Here is a 19,986-nt window from a genome sequence, read left to right on the forward strand (position 1 = left end):
TTACGAAAACCTACCTAACATGGCAATTTATTTTGAATACCTAATCTTTAATCTTAGTCATCTGTAAATCTCTGCTTTAAAGACTTTTAAGAAGAAAAAGACTTTTTTTTCTTTTTGTTTGTCAGATACGAGTAACGAGTAGCAGTAGGTATTCGATTAAAATATTCTAATAGGGGAGGGGGGGGGGGGCAAGACGGGGTGGGGCCAAGACGGTACAAGCGACTTAAATCACGAAGGACTTGACAAATCAAGTGCATGTTACCACCTGCGTCGCGCCCCTATGTTGCCCATTAGTCAGCGAAGTGCATAACAACTACACTATACCACACGGTTTAATTTTTTTCGGAAATATCAGTTTTTTGCAAATATCTAGTGATTTCTTCATGAAATTTAGAGCGTTTACGTGTACTTATTAAGTAACAACATTTCAGACAAGACTTAAAGTTATCCACACGTGACAATATCTTCGCTAACAGATAAGAACTTGTTGTTCGGTGTATTGCACAATGCTTTTATCCAGTCTTTTTAAAAATTCAATATGACCCGCGGGGACAAGACGGGATACTATAGGTAGGGGCAAGACGGGGTAGGTATCCCCGCTGAGAATACTGGTTTAAAATAACTCATATCAGACAAATAAAAATGCTTTACCTTGTTCTAGAATGATGGGAAACTATGAAAATACTAGTGGAGGTGATTGGTCCGATGAGAGCATGAAAAATGCGATGGAAGCTGAGGTGGAAGGAAAAATATGGGCTATATTTTAGCAGCCAAAACATTTTTAGTCCCACAGATAACATTGGAACGAAAATTGAAGGTAGTTCGTGAAAGTTCAGATAAAAATCAATTGAAAGATAAAATAAAATAAAACCAAGCAATAAGTCACCTTGCTATGTACCTCATCTTGCTCCCAAAGTGGTGCCCCATCTTGCCCATAAAGGGTGCCCCATCTCACCCCATGCATGGGGCAAGATGGTGAGAAAGGACTTTTTCTAGTTTCTAATTTTTAGAAATTTTAATATGTTATTTAGATTCATAAAAAAACTGTAATAATGAAGACTGATTACTACTACTACTAATTGTTAAAATAAAACGAATCCTTAAAATACAATAAGGTCAGTTTCATAGGGCATCAAACCTTAATAAGTACCCCGTCTTGGCCCCCCTTCCCCTATAGGTACATAATGTATCAGAAGTAAAATACTCACCCTAGTAAATAAATCGCTGTAACGATGCCAGCTATTACACAACTGATGACCATCAAAGAAAATATGATGCTTTTCCAATTGTGACCATCCCCTGGGTATAATTCCTGAAAGAAAAAAAAATACGAAACTATAACGCATATTTCTTGTGTTGAAGAATGAATGCATCTAATTGACTTCTACCTATTTGCTTTAACAAGTCTAAAGTCTGTCGAGGATTTTCCCGATATCGGAATAGCGATATTTAGCGATAACACGCGGCTACGGGCTACGGCGTAGCATAGCGTTTAAATGTTATTGAACTATCACGTCGTCGACAAACGTGTCAGTTGGGAGACTTGGGATTCAAAACCCTCGGCATCCGGTTTGGAAGCTGTACTCGTACCACTCTGCTAACTGTACTTTACGGTTACGGAGTAGGTGCGATGTAACATCTTTATGTTAACGAGTTTAGGGGTTACCTCTTCCTTGGCTGACTTGGGGTCGGCGACCTGTAGGGTCTCGTCGGGCGGCAAGCGCCACGAGCCGCCGCCGCCGCCGCCGCCCGAGCGGTCCGTGTGGCCGGTGGCGTGCATGCGCCGCCCCCGCGCCCCCCGCCGCGCGCGCACCCGCCACCGCGCCGCGCTACTCGACCGCGCCCGCGCCGCACCTCGCGCTTCGAGCGCGCACTGCGGTGCCTGCTCTGTGCACCTGTCCGCTTACAGCGCTACGCTCCATCACTGAAACAAACAGAAAAAAAATAGTTAATTTCCTTGTATTTATTGACACTGAAGCGTTTGATAAGGATCAAATCCTTTTCTTTTAATGGTACCAAAAATACAAATCTTTATTGTAAGATATCACTACAATTTTCATCACCGTATTCCCACAATACTATTACATATTTATGTGTTACCTACTGGCTAAATTATTTTCCTGAATTTATATTAGGAAATATTAAAATTCCAAGCGACATATACATTCTTATATAAAATACCTACCTATCCCCTATTACCTATGTAGCAAGTTGTAAAAGGCTTCGTGCAACACCCGGCTACTTGTTAAGAAAAACTAAAAAGATTTGATTTAAAAACTTCACATAGCAAGCGTCTGCACAAACTTGGAAGCAACAAACACTGCGAGATAATCGCTTTGCTTTTTTTCCCAAAGCACTCAGGGTAAACCAACATTTAACTTTTGTTAACCGAAAACTGAACAAAACCGCGCAAAAAGAATAAACCGCTAAACCGACCATGCTCCGTGTTTTGTGCATACTTGCATACGTACTACGTAATACGTACATATATAATTATTCGTATGTTGAGATTGGGTTTAGACGAGATCAAGTGTTTTCATGTTATTTAAAGGAAAACGAATATTTCTTTTGCTAACAATTTCATCAGGAAAAATATAGTCGACGACGGAAAGAGCGAAACGCAGGTTCCCGAAAACTTATACAACAAGCGCACGGAATACTTATTCGACTACTCGTACACTTGGTTTAAGTACCTATAGAAATACGTAACGTTAGTTCTGTAACGCATTCGACCATTCTAATGCGCGGAGAACAGGCAAACTTGTTAAACTTGAACGTTTACTCAACCAAGGATTTGTACTGAAATTGGCTTTCGTGCTCTGTTTACATAAATTCTAGTAGGTTTGTAGGTAAACACTAGCTAGGTACCTAGTTAAGATACAATATAAATGGCAAGAACAGTTGCGTCTGCGCAAAAAATTGGTTATAACTTCATATGAGACACCTTTTACTCAGTTCCTTATAACTGTTAGAAGTTTGTTTTAAGTAGACCATCGAATAATTTGTTAATAGCAGGAGCAGACGAGCGGTGCCGATACGATAGAGTAGCGTTGGAGCGACGCCAACGCCGGCGCACGCCGCCTCAGTTTATATATTCGCTCCAGGCGAACTTTACGACTCCGGAAAACTTATTCCAACTGCTCTCCCAAAGCTATTTTTTAGATAGCCATTTTTATTGCAAGAATATTCAGATTGACCGGCCGTAATGTTTCTAAGAACAGATTATAAATTTGAAATAAATAAAAGCTGCCATTGAACGGTAAGTAGTATCATATTTGCACCGTTTGGGCAGTATGCCCGTAGGCTGAATGGCGACTAAAGAAAATCGGGACCATTTGGCAAGAATTCTGCTGACATTTATATTCCATTTTTAGGAGCCCAAGTAGACCAGAGAGCGTTAATTGTAGTTCGCGGCTGGGGAACGCAGCGAGAAGGCTTTTACAGATTTTTATCTGAGCCGCTAATGTTGCCTCCGTTGAAATAATTTCGAGAGGCGACAATTTGCGGTGAGCCGGCAAGTAAAGATTTAAGTAAGTATTTAATTTAGCACTGTTATTCAATCACCCAGCATTTTAAATTACGTTCATTTTATACATTGTATCTATAGGTGATTGCTCAACTTAAGTTATAACAGGAGAGCGAAGAGCTAATAAATACTGAATTAAGCCTGTCGCGTCGAATGATGAAGTATTAAAGTAGTTTATTTGCATTAATGTTGTAGATAAGTCCTTATAATCACTTATACATTTTGCTAATTCAGATTTTAAACAATTGACATCACTAAATTGCCAGGTACACAACCTGCCTAGGTATGCCTCACTACACTACCTATAAATTGAATTGAAGGTGCCTTTATATTGTCTTAGTAACTTTATAGATTACTTATTAAAGTTATTAAGTAATTAAACTAATTATTTGTGCTTTAAAGCGTGCCTAATTTAGTTTATATTAAATATAAGTAGGTCTGCCTAATTTTCGAGCTGCGCGGTATGTAGAGGGGCGAGAGGACGGACGTCGGGCGCGGTCAATTAGGCATTAGCCATGTGTCTTCCTCGTACATTTGCTTTCGGCTTTGTAGCTGTTTTACGCCGCCTTTATTGCCCGGACGACCGGAGGGCTCCCGGGAATTAGCCACTCAGCTGCAATGCAGATAAACCAAATATGTATGCAGCGTAAAACTACACAAGAATCTAAAGTGGAAAAATGATTGATAGGGCTTCTGGTCACCGGTAGCTCGACGAAACTTACTTTGTGGAGGGAGAAGTTTAAGATTTACTCTAAATTTTCTTGGTAGCGGTGATTGCTTATTTTCCACTAAAAACATTTAAAGTAACTTACCTATTTAAGCGTTAATTTTTTGTCACGATACTAGAAGTAGGTATTTTGTACGTTCGCAATGGATGGCGTCCATGTAAAGTCCATGTGACATATAAATGCGTGCTCATTTGTTATGAATAAGGCCACTTAGTGGCCATTGTTTTTATAACAGCGCTTGAAATATTGGCTCTTGTCAATGTGTTGTCAACACACTGGAGTATAGTGCCCGTTGGCCGCGCGCCAGGGTCTAATTCAATTTGTACACTTGTACAGCCTAGGGTAGGGACCGCGTTAGGGCGGTTTCATACTGGACTATAAGGAGTGTTTATCGAATGGGATACGATACCAAGGCAAGTAAATGTGTAAAATGTGATTCTGTCTACCTATTTTTATTTTTATATTTTGATCTATTTCATTAGTATATTTCTTATAAGAAATGTCATAAATAGGTAGGTAGGTAACTATATATTTAGGATAAAAAGAAATCATGTTCTTTAAGACAAAAACTGATGAAAGTTGGAAATGCTACTAAATTTACAAAAGAATATTAAAGTTTTAATCGTAGTAGTAATTTTACCTAAAATTAAAATTGTGTGACAAAAACTTAAAGAACTATATATAAATAAAATAGGCAAATGCATGGGAATTACAGGCCTTAAGTTGAAATAAAACTATGAATACGGATTTGGTACCTATATCGCGTTTAATGAATTTGAAATATTTTTTATTTCCCATGTAGTGGTAGTCATGGGAAGCAGGGATGTTGCGGATGCAGATTTTTTGACATCCGCGGATGCGGATGCGGATGCGGATTTTTAAAGGCTCACATCCGCGGATGCGGATGCGGATGCGGATGTCAAGATTAGGTACGTAGAAAACGTCAAATATTACATTTTTAGTATTTTTTTATTAAATAAAAAAATTACATTTTTAGTATTTTTTTATTAAATAAAAAAACCAAACGTTTAGTATTTGAGCAAGAATATAGGTGCGTTATATTTAATAAACAGTAACTTCGCCGACTTTTCTGGATCTAGACGATTTCGTTATAGGTAATGACGAAATTACCTAGCACTTACGCCGCCGCTAAGACGTTCCTGTACCGACTTGTTCGACATCCGCATCCGCATAAGCTCCGCATCATTTTATGCGGATGCGGATGCGGATGCGGATGTTGAAAATAACGCGGATGTTCCGCGGTTGCGGATGCGGATGCGGATGTTCGCAACATCCCTGATGGGAAGCATGATATCAGATGTCTTTCTCGATAGACGAAAAAGTGAGATCGTGAAGTGCAGTGTGTACGCGCCTTTATTCGCAACATTGCCAGTGTTTTATGACGTACACATAAAAATAAATTACATAACTGTTTTTAATTCACACTAACCAATAATTTTGTATGCAACATATATTTATATTAATTGTACCTAACTAAAATTGCTGAAACTTAAAACATATTTTATCTAGTCGCGTAAATTCTGTATTAGATGAATGTTTAACCGCCGTTAGAGAAGTATTTTTTTAAGGATTGGTTTATGATGCAAGGAAATTATTTCGTCTTAATGTTCCGTTTGAAGATGCTAGTTTATTACGAAGCTTCGGATGCTGCCGTTAAATATAAAAATGTTCCGTTTTATTGCCCGAATAAAATGTCCATTAAAATGCAAAAGTTCATTCAGGTCGCTGTATAAATAGTGAGTAGATTTTTACAGAACGATATCGACCAGCACTGACATTAATTGATATAAAATTGTTATTAAATAAATTCCGATACGAATACAAATCATAAAACGTATTAAACATAAGTACACTTTACAGTAAGTTGTACAACTAAATTGATGTTACTCATTACAATTAGGTACTATGTTTCAACAGTGGTACCTAAAGTAATTAAGTTAGCTCTGGCTTAGTGCCAATGTTTAAATAAATAGTCTACGGAAGCAGTATAGTAACGATTTACGACTTTATCACTTTTAATGCTTTTTAGTAAGAAAACACTTAAGTTATACGATTCTTCCATTTACATTACAATTTATCATGTTGCTACAACTGCATTAACAATGCTGGAATAATATTAGTGTGCTAATATTTGTTACATTGAATTTTCGGACTGAATCGTAGCTACGCATTATGCATTTTCCAAATTAAAATAACCGAGTATTTTGTATTTAATTCTATAAGTACAAATTATATCAACTTGAATCCATTCAGAACTAAATCACGAAACGTTATCCTCCATTTTCGTATCAAAGGCACCGGGAATTTACTTGGATACCGGCTACAAGCGTAGCACCTGCAAATATAACCGATGCAAGTCTGATTCTCAAAACAAATTTATGTCAAATCACATCGCACCGTCTCTAGATATCAAGCACAGCTGTAACACTATGAAATGCATGTCTGTGCCGCTATGAAACACCGGCTTGAGTGTAAAAAGTGATCAGCGTCAGCAACCATAAAATACCGACAATAATCAGTCACAAAGTTATTGCGCTCGAGTCCGTCACAGCCCATTTGCGCGAGTCGCTTCATGGAGCCGTTTGGTCAAAATCAGAAATCCGTTGGAAATAGAAGGGAAGTGAAAAGCGTATTAAAATGGCGTGAAGCTGGGTGCCGTCCGGAGTGGGGCTAATCTCTTTATTGCCGGCACGATCCCACAATTGTGTCTCACGTAAGACTTTTAAAATGTATGTAGATTTCAGTAATATGAATGCAAATAAAGATGATTTCTATGAAAATACAAATTCAGTAAACATAACAATGGCATCCAATTGCATTCAATGAAATGACAGGATAATTCATTTAACTTCGGGATTATCTTCGCGTTGATAAACTGTTAGGCATAAGTTTAATTTGTTCATTACGTTATGTAATTGTTTTCATAGCTCTTGCGTGTAAGTTCCTGCTTATTTCCTTTAGTACGAAGCCTGTCAGCATATTTAAAATACATGTAAACATGTAGCTACATTATGTACTTAAATAAAATTATGTATGTTATCCTATTATATGTATGAAAATATTAAATATAATCCGTAAAAAATGTATCCCTCAGCCACTTGGCTTATCTTTTTTGTTCTATCTAACGGCGAGGTAGGTGAGCACTTTGTTATTCTGAAGTAAGAAGCCTCACCAAGGAATTGAGTTACTTGTGGCTCCATTTTGTGGAGGGCACTGGAGGGGCTATTACTTGAGTTGAATTGGCTGGTTGGTGAGAGGGCTCGCTTCGCGGCTAATAATTTAATTTCACTTGGCGAGAGGCCCGCTCTCCGCCCGCTGCACCTAGGGTTGCCATATTGAAAGGCGCTATTATCGGGAATTCATATAAATTTTTCGGAATTTTGGGACTTCAGTCGGGAAAAAAAAACATTCAAATTAAAGTAATTGTATCAAAAACAACGATATTTTACAATATTGACACTATACGTCAGCTGCTCTGATAGATCCCATAGACGTTTTTATATAAAAATATTATAAATTATTTGAGATCTTGAACAAACAAAAAAAATGTCTTCTTATTATCTACCTATATTATCATTTATCATACTTATACTTATTAGGTATCAATATATAATAAAAAAAAATACTAATTTAATTCTTAGCTTGCCCTTGCCACATGTATTTTATGTTACTTTTTACCGATTTTACAATTTTTTCGGCTTTTGCACTATTTAACGTGAAGCTGTTTTTCGGGACAATTTTAACTTTGTCGGGAATCGGGAACACATGCAAAAAATCGGGAGAATCCCGCCAAATCCCGACCATCTGGCAACCCTAGCTGCACCGCGCTTACGGCTCGTTACACGATGGAACTTTCAACAATCCAAACTGTCCAATTATGGACACGGTGATTGAAACAGCTTTTGCATGCAGTATCTTGCTGTAACAGGATACATATAATAACTGATAGATTAACACAACAAAAGAAATTCACTAAGAAACAGATATATTTTCAATCGATCATTTGGTCTTAGTAGGTAGAATACTTGTACAAAATACAAATTTCATGTAGAGGTGACACAATTTTCTGGTTTAAAAACATTATTACAATACGATATTTATATTTCGATTTGGTTTTCATAATATGTTACCTACACAGATCTCTCAACTGTTGTCTTACAGTGTAGTTATTAAACTATACTTGCAAAGATACTTTCATGTTTAAATCTTTCATTTCATGATAAATGGTGCTGTCAAAACGTGACCCAATTTATACATTTTCCGTGAAAAAGTATGAGTAGTATGACACCTAATATCCTGTTAGGGGATGGCGTGAACAATATGTAGTTCGTGCGGGGCTGCCTATAAATCTCGCCCGCCCAGCTTCACCTGCTGCTGCGACTTTGTAACGGGGATATCGCTCGCCTAAACTTGCGGAGCTACCCGCATTTCGAACACAAATAGGAACGTCTTCTCGTATATATCTATGTCCTATGCTACTTACATATATAGTTATGCGTAAATTCCAAGTTGACGTGTAAAAGTGCCTTGTGGCCTATTTGCTGAATAAATGTTGACGTTGAATGATTAAAGAGTAACTCTCAAAAAAGTGGCATCCTGTCATCGAGTTTTTGGATTTAATGTATGCTTATTTGTTCTTATAAATGAGGTTTCATGTAACTATCTGTTATGACTAGGTTATTACTACTAACCTTAACCTTTAAATATAATTATGGCCCGCATCGAATAAAAGCTTTGGTCCTCTACAATACCTGCTTTAGGCAGGAAGCCGCGGCAGGAAGTGAAGTGAGGTGTGACAACAAAGTTTAGCGTCATCCATTTTCCGTACTTTTTAGTTAGTCTCTGAACGGGTGTCGCGGGGATTTTCCTCCATGAATAAAGATCAAGTTAACGCTAGGAATAGGTACGGGAGGTACTAACGGCCATATTCGAACTTTAAGATACGTCAAATACTAGAGATTGAAACGATATGGATTGGATATGTCAGTGTCAAACAAGTGTCAAAAGTGACGCGTTTGTTTGAAGAAACGTCACTTTTGACACTTGTTTGACACTGACATATCCATTCCATATCGTTTCAATCTCTAGTATTTGACGTATCTTAAAGTTCGAATATGGCCGCTAATTTCTAAACTCACTTTACAGCTAAGCTTCATTTTTAAACTGAAATGAGAAGTCAACCAACTTCTTATAGTCATCTAAGGACTCGCTTTGAACTTTAAAAATGGCAAGTTCCGACACAATGCATATTAAGCACCTTTTAGAATACCTATTAAATTAAATTAAAAATTTGTTTTCTGATTTATTTATATGCAAATACATGTTTAAAACAAAGGAAACATATCATAAAAACTTTCGTATTTAGTGCTGTTACTTTTTCTTAAGGGTTGAGTTAGTATGATTGCATAAGTTAAGAAGTTAAAAGAAGAATAGGTTAGGTTACTGGATACTTAAAATTTCGTCATTCGAGGAGATAGTTATTTGTACAACAAGAGATCAAAGTTTGATATTTCTTCGAGTGCTTATTTTGAGTCCCGTGCAAGCGAAAGATTCTATAGTAGATTCACGAGCGTAGCGAGTGAATCTAATTTAGAATCTTGAGCGTAGTAAGGGACTCGAAAGCGCACGAGATGTAAATAACTTTGATCTCGTGTAGTTCATAAAACTTTTCACCTCAGCAGTGAGAACATTTAGACAACCCGAAAAATGTAATCCTTCTTATCACTTACCTATTCAGTCATGTTTCTTAATATATACTAACAATTAAGTATAATTACCACAATCAAACACAAAAACAAAACGTAGTAAATTTCAGTAAAATAGGTAATATATGAAAACAACGACCATAATTGATTGACATTTGTATCGGCAACTTTTTTTTTTGTAAAAAAAAAAACATTGTAAGATACGGTCCGAATTGCGGATACTTACTATTTGTATACTATTGTAGAGATTCTTAAAAGTATAATTATTTATTTTATGTGATATACTGTGTATTTTTTGAGTTCATTATTTTAATCGTACAATAAATTACGTAAAATATGTATAGTGTTTTTATCAGTTTTTATCAAATCTGAAACTTAATTTTCATTAATTACATATTAAGAATTCATACTTGTATGTGTTTTGGAACGATGCGTTCTGACGTTTTTCGGGGGTCTATTATAAACCGTCAATATACCGTTGAATGTCGTTTGAATTATTTTTTGTCTCTTTCTTTTTGTTAACGACGTGAAAGGGACAGAGATAATAAAATCCAAGTATTTCGAACTTGTATTAGACCCCGCATGTTGAAATGACATTTGAATATTAAGGTCACTTGAATGTCATTTTGTCTCACTCAGTGAGCAAAATGCGATTTTGCTCACTGTTTTTAAGTAGCAAAGTACCCTTGTTCGAGCTGCTGAGGTGAAAATATATTTTTATATAGGTATGGTTAGAATATAGTTTTCTTAACACTTTGACCTGGTTAGTAGGTATTTAAATATGTATAATTCCAGTAAAATGTTTATTCGTCATCATCTCGTCATTGTTCAAACATCGACGAGTCGAGTCACGCTTTGAATGAAAGACTGAAAGTAGTTATGCTGAAATCCTTGAAATAAAATACATAGATCACCTATATGTACACTCTACGATTAACTATTTGATAAAAAAAAACTTAAAAGTATTTTTCAAAAGAAACCTTTATCTTGTTTACCCAATTATTATATTACAGGCCTCTTAAAATTTGAGCAATATTTTGGGGACTCATTTGAATCTCTTAAATTTAAAAAACATAAGCACCCTCGAGGCGGAGCCTGGCGGGGATTACCGGCCCTCAATCCCTCTATATACAGAATAAACAGTGGACTGGTATCCCAGACACCAGCGATTTAGGTGCAGTATTTAAATTCAGATCCTTTGTAGCGGGGTTGATTTCAACTAAGTTATGCTAAATCCGTTTCAGGAATATTATTATCTGGGTTAGTCTCCCTTAAATCACAAGCCGCTTCCGTGTGCCCTCATTTTACGCATTGTGCTCCTTATTTACGAGAAAACCATTGTTGTAACGTGTACATATGTATTACGAGTATAAGTACTTGAATCCTTAGTTACTCGGAAGATAAAAGGGCATGGGACGTATATATTTTTATCAGGTTTTAAATATTTTAAGTGACTTAAAACGAATAGAATAGGTATAATAGGTATACTACTAGAGATTTGAATTAGCGAGCAGGCTGGCTAAGTTGATCTTTTAACACTGGATAATGCAAGCAATAGCTGTGACCAATGTAAACTACGAATAACCCGAGGTTATATTTAACAGATTCTCCTCCAGTCTAGATCGAGCAGATTTTTCTCTATCCGCCTGTGGGCGAACAAATACTAAGAAATGCAAATGTTTAAAGTTCGATCAGCGTGAATGTCGTACTATTTGTCATTGGTTAGCGCAGTTAGTTCTCATAGTAGACATCAGGTACACACATGACCATAAACCATAACATAGGGATGGCAGCCAAAGATAAGAAAATTACTGGCCCTCGGGGCGCTAGTATTATGCGGGCAACTTTGTTTTGACAGCGAGTTAAGAGTAGACAAGAGGTAATTTTGAGGCGAAACAATGTATCTGCTTATTAGGTACCCGTGCTGTATTGTACACTTGTAAAAAAATAGATTTTAATAGTAAGTAGTTTCCCTAAGTGTAAGTACTTACTTAGTTATAAATAATTGTCTCCCTCCTAAATACATAATTACTTAGGTATTTGTTGGGAGAGATCGCATTTATCATTTAGTCCCAATTTTTTTTGTACGACTATACATTTGCTTACATTACTTATTTAAATAAGGCTGAGTTAGTTTAGCACGAGTGCGACGTAATTACCTACGTTGCCGACGCTAGGACACGAGTGGGGAAAATGCAAGATTTATTTGAGGCTGAGGCTTTAAAATATGAGATTGGTTATGATTTCTTAGATATTTTCGCTTCGTTACTAGAAATAATTAGATACTTAAAACAGATTTTTGGATCAACCAGCTCCAAAAGTGCCTCAAAGGAGCCGGACTGAAAGCGCCCTTTATTTTCATGTTTGTATTTAGGCATTTCCAAGTGCAACTATAGGTACCTACTTTCTAGGGAGCATAAAAGTAGCTTTTTATATTATTAATATTGTGATTCGGTCAAATATGTTTATTTATAGATAAAAACTATATAACAATGTACATACAAATTCTTATAAAGAATAAGTAATAAGTGTATGTCGCACGACACGGAATTCTTTTGTTTCAACGTGTCGTATGATGCAGCCAGACATGTACGATGTCGTTTGACGACGCTGCTAACAATCATGTGCCTCAGAATTATTATACGTTCTTCACTCATTTTAAAAATGTTAAAGTGTTTAGGACGTGTCTTAAAAATATTGCCAGGTTCCCAAGCTTGGCAGTTGCGGTATTCACGAGTTCACGAGTCGTTTGTTTCTGAAACAAAATAATCCTTTTACCGCCAGCTGGGGCAACATAATCGTCTGTCTGGTTCGTAAGCCTCCGATGTCCAATGTACATTGTATGTTTTTCGTTTTTCTAAATCGAAGAATTGAAATATCATTACCTACTGTTAAAGCGAGTTCTTTAGTTAGCTCCTTAGTTTGTTGAATTGACTCTTTAAACAAGAACTTTCACGATTTTATGAAGCAAATGTTAAACAAAGTCACATAATCCAATCCCCTAGTCACACAAGTTTTCATAATTTCCACTTGTACCTATCTTGAAATTTTAGAAAAGCTGTCATTAAATCGTTACGGAGTACAATTTTATTGTTATTTGGGTAAAACTCGAGACTACCTAGAGTAAACATTTGTCATAATTGCAGAGGGAGAGAGAAGGTAGTCTGTAAGTACAAGCAAAAAATATTCTTTTACTCGTAGTTTCAACATCTGTTTCAAAATCGCAGCTACTCGATCAGCGATTGGTTTTCATTTAACTATCATAATGTAATATCCTATTTGTTTATAACGCCCTTGGTACGTGTTTGATTGAAATAGGTGAGAGGTAAAAGTTTGTGCTGGTCTCTCATACAGTGTAAACCGTTTAAGTAAACCAGGCATGCCTTAGCATAGATATAGCCTACTTAGTTAACTGGCGAGACGAGTTTCTCCATGAGATTAGGCCGATCAATTTTAGGACCGCGCGCGTACGAGTAGTTTAGATAGGTTTCTTGTTATGCTGTGATATTTTAAGGCAACAGAAAAATATGTAGTTAGTCAGAATAATTATTAATTGATAATTGGGATAAATTCGCAACAGTCGTTTCTCACTGTAACTGCCGGAAATAGATCAATATGATTCACGTTAGTCACTTTTCGGGGGAGTTTTTGGATACTCATAATCCCATGCAAAATGACACTAAAATGCGTACGTCACGTCACGCTATCGAATGAAATTTACACTACTCGTACTGTAACAAATCTCAATTTTGCAGTGATTAGATATAAATTGAACCATTATACGGACAAACCACCTGCGGCTGGCAATGCAGCCGCGATCCAATTTGAATAGTCATCTGGATAATCGGATACTCGTACAATGCCAAAATTAAGCCGCACATAACCCAATTTCCTTGTAACACAATAGCAGCAATTTCCAATTAACGAAATAATATAATGCTTTACCATTATAGAAATTAATTACGTATAAAAATCGAATCTATAATTTATTTTACCTATCACTACATGCCCCTGTCGCTCGTGCGCAATCGTATTGTAACGTTTGTCACTAAGGTTAGGCCTCTAGGGACTTCGAAGTTGGAAGTTACAACCTATTAAATTAACTGGGCATCGCATTGAATGTACAATAATCCGAGATTATGCTGAGTTTACGGCGCCAGTAACGTGTAAACCGAACTAAGCCACGATGGCAAAGCCACAGCGGCTGTTTGCTTTACAAGCTTGTCGACATGCCTGCTCATGTCATGAGGCATTGCTGTGAGGATGTGGTCATGGCGACGAGCCTATAGTTATTGGATGCTATCTATAATGATGAATGAAGCGGTGGTGGCCGAGTGGATATGACGCCCGACTTTCAATCCGGAGGTCGCGGGTTCAAATCCTGGCTCGTACCAATGAGTTTTTCGGAACTTATGTACGAAATATCATTTGATATTTACCACTAGCTTCTCGGTGAAGGAAAACATCGTGAGGAAACCTGCATACATCTGCGAAGAAATTCAAAGGTGTATGTGAAGTCCCCAATCCGCATTGGGCTAACGTGGGGACTATAGCCCAAGCCCTCTCGCGCATGAGAGGAGGCCTGTGTGCCGAGCAGTGGGACGTATAAAGGCTGAATTATTAATTATTATCTATAATGAACATAAATAAGCCATGGACAAATTAGTTAAACGACATAATTAAGTTAATAGTAAACGCGATGTTTAACTTATAACCAGAAATCTGGGATATAATTAGATGGCAAGGATATATAGACAGTTCTACGATATCAAGTTAAATGGTTTTGTCTATTTATCTTTGAAGTACCAGATAATTATTTTTAGTTAGGACGAATGTAATCCATACGGAAAATAAAGTATAAATTTAGTAAAGATGAATTATGCCTAAGTAGGTATCACGGCGTCTACAGCGGCCGCAGTCCAGTGGTTCAGCAGCGGGAATAGTGTAATAATTCGCATTGCCTTGATCCGTGCCTAACGAGCTCGTTCCGGCGGCACTTGTCCTAAGTTCATCTCATTGCTGCTACGATGGAAATAATTTAAATGAAGACGCTTTTATTAAAGGTTTTTATTTATTTAAACCCGGAAGTTCACAACTCCTGGGTCCGCGTGGTCTTATCAAGGGGCTACTTCTACGCCAAAATATATATGCATGCAAAAATATGACAAAAATAACAGGCAAGCAAGTAGCCAATTCTTGTTACAAGGAAAATTTTGAGGACTTTTGAAATTAAATGTTTAATGTGATGTTTATGGAAACTGGTTACAAGCACCTCAGTAAATAATTTAAGGATTTCCAAAAAATCTATCCCTACTTAAGGCAGGCGTTTGTATTTGTTCTCAATTTGAAATATTTATGTAGGTATGTGCTGATTTTATAACAGCTATTTAGATATGGTATTGCAGAAAAACTCATAACATAAATTTAATTTGGCGACATATCCAAGATAATTTAGCTTAACGAGGAAAACCACAAGTCAGCGAGAACCGTCTATCCCTACTATTTGGCACACGTTGCCCCAATAGATCTCTACAGACGGTGCAGTTGATCGCCTAGCTTAATTATAGCTCATTAGCTAGCGAGCTTGAGCATCAATAGGATGCATTCATGCAAGAGCAACATATGTCCCTGTATAGTACATAGTTACATCCGACGTTGCGCTTCCAGGGGTGGGAGTTGAGCCACACATCACTAGGCGTGGGTTATTTATGTAACTGCTCTGATTACACTGATTTGTTAAATAAAGCTCGGCCGTTCCGCGACTGTATTAGGCTAATGAGGTATCCGACGGGAGAACGTGAACCGCGTACTCGGTTCTGTCAGTCATAGGAAAAATACAGGCATGTGGCTGATGTGGCTACCCGCAAGCATGATGATGGCCGAGCTCATTATTAAAAAGGCTAGTTTTCTGCGGAAAAGTATTTTATTACAGAGATCATGAAATGGATTTTATAAAAAACTAACAAAAACGTCCACTCGATTGTAATGCTTCAAAATTGATTATACTATGTATTTTACACTCTCGAGCTCTCGTTAAATATCGCCAGTCGCCATATCGACTATCGGCGATCCAGATCGAGTGTTGTATGGGCATTTTCCTATCGACGAGGACTAAGTTAGACGTTAGATACAGTGGCTGACTGACCAGACAATTGCGTATCTAAGTTTTAAGATTTACCTCCGACGTTTCGAAGACGGCGTTGTCCGTGTCCGTGTCCGTGTCGTAGACCACTGGGACAACGCCGTCCTCGAAACGTCGGAGGTAAATCTTAAAACTTAGATACGCGATTAAGTCCCGTTGTACAATTTAATAATTATACTTACTTTACTCTTTGGTAACAAGTTTCTCCAATAATGACAACGGGTTTACAAGCTTATTCGAACGTATAGGTACTGGCATCAGAATGATATTTGAATCATGTTGTTTAGTTATCATGCGTCTCGCTCGCGCGAATACTTGAACTGTAAGCATCCATGGTTTTCCAATATTGAGTAAGTAGGTAATTTAATAAATATAAAATTGTTTACGCCATCTAGTGTAAGTTTGTTATTGATAAGTACACAAGGCGCTGGTACCCGATTTCGTTTTAACAACTACGGGTTTGAAATGGTTTTGATACGACTTGACGGTCATCTTGGTGATTGGCGCGCATCTCACACGATTTTTTAATTTCATTTCGCATGCATCAGCGTGAGCGTTCTTCAAGATCGTATCAAAATAAGATCGAAACCATAACAAGTTGGTAAATCCAAGTTTGGGTAACTTGGATTTAACTGCTGAGCCCCATACAGACTTTTATCTTATTAATAATAACAATAATATGTTGGTATTTCAAGTACACATACGAGTATTTCTATAAGCTGACGTTAATTAATAAATAACATAGTAAACATCATTTTTGTCAGCAACACTACTCTAGCCTCTGCTGCGGGCAGTTAACCTAATAACTGTAGGTCATAAAATACTCTAGGAACTCAAAGATACTGTGAAAATACTACATAAAGCCAGTTTATAGACTCCCATTCGTTTTATGAGCCTGTTCATTTCGCGGAAGAATTAGAAGATAATTAAAGAACGAGTAGCCACAAACTTGATGCTCGTTATTATAACACTCAAAAAGATATTCTACTTAACTTTAATTGGAACTAAAACTAAATGGAATTTTAAATAGGTACCTAATGTTTGTTTAAGAAATGTGAATTTATTTTCAACTAAAGTCGCTTAAATCCTAATAGTTACAGGTTATGTACAGTGAGCTGCAAAAGTGCATGGAAATGGAATTCATTCATAAAGGTGGAATGCTATGTTGCAGCTAGGTGTGCAAACGTTTTTATTTGACTTATACCACAGTAGGTACGTTTTCTTCAGGAAAGCTAATAACTATAAATCATAATTGAGTACCGTGTGACATAGCCTAAAATCGAGACCGTACTTATGCCCTAAAACGGGATTACGTTGTTGTCCTGATATGACAGGTCGCAGGCTAAATAAATCGGGCTCAGGGAGTTTCGTGTAAATTTTTACTGTTCCTCTCGGTTCGGTGTAATAAATTGGGATCGGGTCTGGTTCCCGGCCGGGTGCCGCTCTTAAACACACCCGCTACAGAGCCACCGACACTTTTCCGATTCAATCTCACCTACACGTGCCTTCCTGAACTCCATTTGCCGCACGCCGTCCCTATTAAACCGTAATTACAATTAAATGTATTTGGTTTCTTGAAGGTTCCCGTTAGGCTATTAGATAGGCGAGGGGGCCTGTGCAATAATTAGTATAGTTATAGAGTGGCAGGGAAAAGAAAATGCATATAAACACGTATTCGTATTAATTAAAGTTTCTAAGATTACTTGAATCATCTCACATGAAAGATAAGAGCCTTAATGACAATCGTACATCAACAATCATAAACGAAAAGAAAAAGAAAATCGGGTTTTATTTACCAATAACTAAATTACCAACCTCGTAGCTGTCGCGTGTCCTAAACGATACAGTCGGTTGAATGGTAATCACGTTAATACCACGCCGATTGTGATTGCGAGTGGGCCTTGATAGGCGATAAAGGAGGATCGTTGTCGATTCCACTCTAAAAATCCACTTTATTGCCGGTTGAGCTAAATCGCTTGGTTAGACAGAGTTGTAAATTACTCAATTTTATGAGTTTCTTATGGATGGTTCACTTTTATTCCATGATTTGTAAAATTACTAACGAACATTGTCACTTTGTTATCTAAGTAAGCGACACGATGAGAAGGACGACTCACAGAGTTGGACCAAGAAAAGTCTGCAACGATTTTGATAGCATACGCAGTGCAAGTATTATTTATAAGTCACATATAAATGCAAGTCAATAAGTCATTGCCGGTTGAGCTAAATCGCTTGGTTAGACAGAGTTGTAAATTACTCAATTTTATGAGTTTCTTATGGATGGTTCACTTTTATTCCATGATTTGTAAAATTACTAACGAACATTGTCACTTTGTTATCTAAGTAAGCGACACGATGAAAAGGACGACTCACAGAGTTGGACCAAGAAAAGTCTGCAACGATTTTGATAGCATACGCAGTGCAAGTATTATTTATAAGTCACATATAAATGCAAGTCAATAAGTCATAATTTCATGGAAGTTTGACGTTGAAAATTACACTGCGTGTGCTATCAAAATCGTTGAAGACTTGTCTTGGTCTAATTCTAACTGTATACTTAAACAATTATTAGGTATAAATAAATATTTAAACGTACGCTGCAACATAGAGAAAGTAGTAGCTTTTTTCGATATATATAATCGCCATGCAACGTAGCTGGCTTTATATATCGGTAGGTGTTTCAAAATATTAATTCGTACTACACATAAACACGTAAAGAAAGCCGCTCTAAAGTTATTCACAGTCAAAATCTGATATGGTACTTTTCTAAAAAGCCATAAGAAGAAAGCCATAGAAAGTTAAATAGTAGAGATACATATTGGTATCAAAACCAATTTTATTAAAATAATATTTTAAATGCGCTTCCAGCATGAGTTTCTTTATATACCTAATTTAAATTTGGTTATATTGTTATTTAAAAATAATCCGTATAATTCTTCTGGACAGGAAGAAAAGAAAAGCTGGACCAACAAATACGCAAAAAAATTAAAAGTAAAATTTAAGTAAGATTCACTTACTTACTCTGTGGAGATATTTTTTATTGACGCCAATACAAGGTATATTGCTAAAGTGCCTCATTAACTAGACGTAACTATATATGAGGTTTTGAGTAAACTACCTGTACTTTTTTATTAAAATGAGCCGAAACACAAATGCATTGTTAAAAACGCTTTTGAAAGCATTCTGTACCTGTGCCATAATTCTGCACATTGCCTTGTTTCATAATTCTAATATTTAACAATGCGATTCTAACTTTACGGTAGTCCAGCTATGAATGAACACAGCATAAATGTTTGAACCACTTTCTAGTTTGCATTAAGTATATATTAGGTGTGAAAAGGTTGAATAGATACGGGAGCATTCCATCGTTACGTAAGGGACATTCGGACCCATTTTTTCGACTTTCCGAGCCTGGTTTCTTTTTGGCTTGCCTTTTATAGTGCAATATTGGTATCATCTTAAAGCTGCTTGTTTTCTTATAAACTGTTTAATTTACTTTTTAACCGACTTCAATTTCATAGAAGGAGGAGGTTCTGTATTCGGGTTAGGCTATTTTTTTTTTATGTACGTTCACCGATTACTCCGACATCCGTGGTCCGATTTGAGTAATTCTTTTTTTGTTTGAAAGGAGCTATCTCCAAGTTAGTCCCATATTAATTTGGTTCTGTTCTGATGATGGGATCCATGAGGAATTGAGGGAACTCCTCAATTTTTAAAGGCACATGCATGGTAATTTGGGTGTTTTCTTAAGCAACTCGAGCATTTTCTCCCGAAAACCACCAATTTGATGAAGTAGACCTGATGATGATGATTGTTTTGATGATAATGATGATGATTTTTAAAAATGTAGTATGTTCAGCGATT

General features: G+C 36.8%; 1 protein-coding gene across 3 annotated transcripts in view; it reads right to left on the bottom strand.

Annotated features, from left to right (window-relative positions):
• LOC134648315 (inactive dipeptidyl peptidase 10) overlaps positions 1 to 19,986 on the bottom strand; it is a 129,882-nt gene that overhangs the window by 16,076 nt on the left and 93,820 nt on the right. For all 3 annotated transcript variants that reach the window (XM_063502813.1, XM_063502812.1, XM_063502811.1), the window contains exons 2-3: positions 1,667 to 1,924; positions 1,209 to 1,312 (exon numbers count right to left, since the gene is read on the bottom strand). In XM_063502813.1, coding sequence (XP_063358883.1) covers positions 1,209 to 1,312; positions 1,667 to 1,780 — 218 coding nt within the window. In that variant the 5' untranslated portion in view covers positions 1,781 to 1,924. The remainder of the gene's footprint in view (positions 1 to 1,208; positions 1,313 to 1,666; positions 1,925 to 19,986) is intronic.

The sequence above is a fragment of the Cydia amplana genome, chromosome 5, assembly GCF_948474715.1.
Source record: "Cydia amplana chromosome 5, ilCydAmpl1.1, whole genome shotgun sequence".
In the NCBI taxonomy this organism is placed as follows: domain Eukaryota; kingdom Metazoa; phylum Arthropoda; class Insecta; order Lepidoptera; family Tortricidae; genus Cydia; species Cydia amplana.